The sequence below is a fragment of the Tenrec ecaudatus genome, chromosome 1 (genome assembly GCF_050624435.1).
Source record: "Tenrec ecaudatus isolate mTenEca1 chromosome 1, mTenEca1.hap1, whole genome shotgun sequence".
Lineage (NCBI taxonomy): Eukaryota > Metazoa > Chordata > Mammalia > Afrosoricida > Tenrecidae > Tenrec > Tenrec ecaudatus.
This window is the reverse complement of record NC_134530.1, coordinates 1,576,703-1,580,514: the sequence shown is the minus strand read 5'-3', so window position 1 is coordinate 1,580,514 and position 3,812 is coordinate 1,576,703. Positions and strand designations below refer to the sequence as shown.

General features: G+C 40.0%; 1 protein-coding gene across 1 annotated transcript; it reads right to left on the bottom strand.

Moving 5' to 3' along the window:
• Positions 1–441: 441 nt before the first annotated feature.
• LOC142442854 (uncharacterized) lies at positions 442–3,553 on the bottom strand. The gene is given in 2 exon segments (XM_075544245.1): positions 442–3,469; positions 3,472–3,553. Coding segments are annotated over 2 exon segments (2,628 nt in total). The 5' UTR covers positions 3,539–3,553; the 3' UTR covers positions 442–908.
• Between the last annotated feature and the right edge of the window lie 259 nt (positions 3,554–3,812).

The following is a 3,812-nucleotide window of genomic DNA, read 5'->3' as shown; positions in this document are numbered from 1 at the left end:
ACAAACTGTATATAAAAACAAGTGAGAGAAAAAGCAAAATAAATGATAAAGATTAATTGGCAAAGGAATGGTATAATGGGCTCAAAAAGAAGTAGGCAGTGTTTTACTCTTATGAGTCTGAATTGACAGCACATGGCAAAAATCGCACTTTAGGGAGCTCCTAGTAACCACATTTGGGACAAATTGGGGCAAATCTGGGACAAAAGAAAAAAAATTAATATAGGTTAGGCTGTCCATGTATAGACAATTTCATAAATGAAGGTGAATTAAAGCAAAAACTATTTCTTGCAGAATTCTAAATAATAAACACAATGTAAGTGGAACAGAAAATATCATTTACTCAACAGTAATACTAATCAGAGATAACAGTTAGCTATGGGTATAAGATTAGCAGATCAAAGTATGAGAAAGTTACCAATTTTGAAAGGTAAACAGTTAACTTCACAATTGGAAAGAAATGTGACATACATAAAAACAAAAACAATCTTACACCAAATAACAAATCAAAGTATTTTATTGTATATAAAATAGTATAATTAAAACATTAAACATGTAAAACCAGCTTTGTCCTATGCTATTTCCTACATACTCAATTTGCCATGGCGCAAGGCTTAAGTAAGGTAAACCTTAGGTCAGATAGAGAAAATAAATACTGATAAGGACAGCTCCATTATTACAATGAAAATTTCATTTCTCCCAATGGTGCAAAACAGCTTCAATTACTCCTTCTTTAATATTCCTTTCTTACTCCGTAAAAAAGTTTGTTCTTCAATTGTGTACTTTCAGAAATTTGTTTTCTGAAATGATAGATGTGAGATATCTGTATATTTTGTCATAGTCTCTGCACTATGAGTTGTTTATCAAGTGAGGTGTGAGGAACTTCTAAAGGTTGCTGCACATGACCCACTTCATCGATGCGTCCTTAAGTGTGTCGTGAGTGCAGACAGCTGCCTGAAGGCTTTCCCACATTCCTTACACTTATAGGGCCTCTCGCCACTGTGGGTTCTTTTGTGTGCAGTGAGGGCCGAGTGCTGCTTAAAGGCTTTCCCACATTCCTTACACTTATACGGCCTCACTCCACTGTGGGTTCTTCTGTGTGTAATAAGGGAGGAATAATCACTAAAGGCTTTCTCACATTCCTTACAGCCATAGGGCTTTTCTCCACTGTGAGTTCTGATATGTGTAGTGAGGGCTGAGAGCTGCCGAAAGGCTTTCCCGCATTCTTTACACTCATAAGGCCTCTCTCCGCTGTGTGTTCTGAGATGCTTAGTGAGGGATGAGCAATCTCTGAAGGCTTTCCCACATTCTTTACACGCATAGGGCCTCTCTCCAGTGTGAATCCTCACATGTGTAGTCAGGGCAGAGAGCTGTCTAAAGGCTTTCCCACACTCCTTACATTCATAAGGCCTCTCTCCACTGTGTGTTCTTATGTGTATAGTGAGAGATGAGGAACACCGAAAGGCTTTCCCACATTCCTTACATTCGTAAGGCCGCTCACCCGTGTGGGTTCTTATATGCTTGGTGAGAGACGAAGCCTCACTAAAGACTTTCATACATTGCTTACACTCATAAGGCCTATCTCCACTGTGAGTTCTAATATGTGTAGTGAGGGCTGAGAGCTGCCTAAAGGCTCTTCCACATTCCTTACACTCATAGGGTTTCTCTCCGGTGTGAATTCTTGTATGGATAGTGAGGGCTGAGGCATCAATAAAAGTCTTCCCGCATTCCTTACATTCATAAGGCCTCTCTCCACTGTGAGTTCTTCTTATGTGCTTAGTGAGGAGTGATGCTCGACTGAAAGCGATCTGACATTGCTTACATTCATAAGGCCTCTCACCGGTGTGAATTCTTATATGTCTGGTGAGGTTTGAGGAAATTGTAAAGGCTTTCCCACACTGCTTACATTCGAAAGCCCGCTCTTCGGTGTGAGTAGTTATGTGCTTTGCAAGAGATGAAGCATGAGGAAAGGTTTTTCCACAATAACTACATACATGAGGCTTCCCTCTACTGTGGATTCTTGCATGTCTGGTAAGTTTTAAAGACTCCATAAAGGTTTTCCCACATTCCTTACATTCAAAAGGTTTCTCTCTACTGTGAGTTTTTTTGTGTATAGCAAGGGATAAGGAATCAATAAAGGTCTTCTCACTTCCCTTATACTCATGAAATCTCTCTCCACTGTGATTGCTTCTTATATGTTTAGTGAGATGTGAGTCTCTTCTAAAGGTTTTCCCACATTCGTTACATTCATAAGGTTTCTCTCCACTGTGGGTTTTTATATGTTTATTGAGGGCTGACAGATGCCTAAATGCTTTCCCACATTCTTTACATTCATAAGGTCTCTCTCCACTATGAGTTCTTATATGCTTTGCGAGGTATGAGGCATAAGTGAAGATTTTCCCACATTCCTTACATTCATAAGGCTTCTTTGCAACGTGAGTCTTTTTATGTGTAGTAAGGGCTGAGAGCTGCCTGAAACATTTCCCACATTCCTTGCATTCATAAGGTCTCTCTCCACTGTGAGTCCGTATATGAGTAGTGAGATATGAAGCATAACTAAATGCTTTGCCACATTCCTGACAGATATAAGGTCTCTCTCCACTGTGAGTTCTGATATGTTTAGTAAGGTTTGAGGAACTTGTAAAGGTCTTCCCACATTCCTTGCATTCATAGGGCTTTTCTCCACTGTGAGTCCGTATATGTTTCGTGAGGGAGGAGCCCTCAATGAAGCATTTTCTACATACCTTACACTCATAAGGCCTCTCGCCACTGTGTGTTCTTAGATGTCTGGTGAGGGATGAGGGCTCACTAAAGGCTTTCCCACATTCCTTACATTCATAAGGCCTCTCTCCACTGTGAGTTCTTACGTGTCTAATGAGATTTGAGGAACATGTAAAGGTTTTCTCACATTCCTTGCATTTATAAGGTCTCTCTCCACTGTGAGTTCTTAAATGTTTAGTGAGGGATGAGCTCTCACTAAAAGCTCTGCCACAGTGCTTACATTCATGAGGCATATTTTTCTTATTGAAGTTTCTTTCTAATATGAAGGATGAAGAACTACTATAGGTTTTACAATATTCTTTACATTCCTGATTCTCCTCGTGGGACCAAAAGGATGAAAAACTACAAAAACCTTTCCCACAATGACTACATTCGTAGAGTTTCTCATCAGCGAGTGCTGGTACAGGACTCTTCAGTGTTGAGATACAGAGGAAGTTTCCCCCATATACCTTACATTGATGAGACTTCTTTCCATTAAGAGGACTTGCAGTGTTTAGGTGAGAGGGACAACTGCAGGCTTCTCCACATCCCTTACACTGACAGGTAGTGCATCCAGTGTGAGATGTGGCACGAGGCTTCTGTGAGGAGGGATCCATGGTGGCTTGTCCACATTTACAGCATTCCAAAGAATCTACTTCTGGAGACTTCCTTCTCAGCACATTAAGACTTGGTTTCCAGCTGGAGGTTCTGGACACTGGCTGCCTTTAATACTCTCACAAAAGTTCTCTACTGTAGGTTTTCTGTAAAAAACAGGCAGCATGCAGTTAAAAATGTATTTGTTTCCATGTCCCTATTATGATACAAAGTGAGTGTGGATGGCGCTTTGCTTGACTTACTAAGGTTTCATAGCCAAAATTATGTAAAAAGATCATATCATTACTGTGACTATTTTTCTAAAACATGTTGGCTTTCTGATGTGATTCCTATTAAAACATTTCAAATGATGTGAAACTTTTCTGAACTCACTAATTCAAAGCTCAGGCAATAACTGTTGGGTTATGACAGGTCAGTTCTGCTTCATAACAATCCCATAG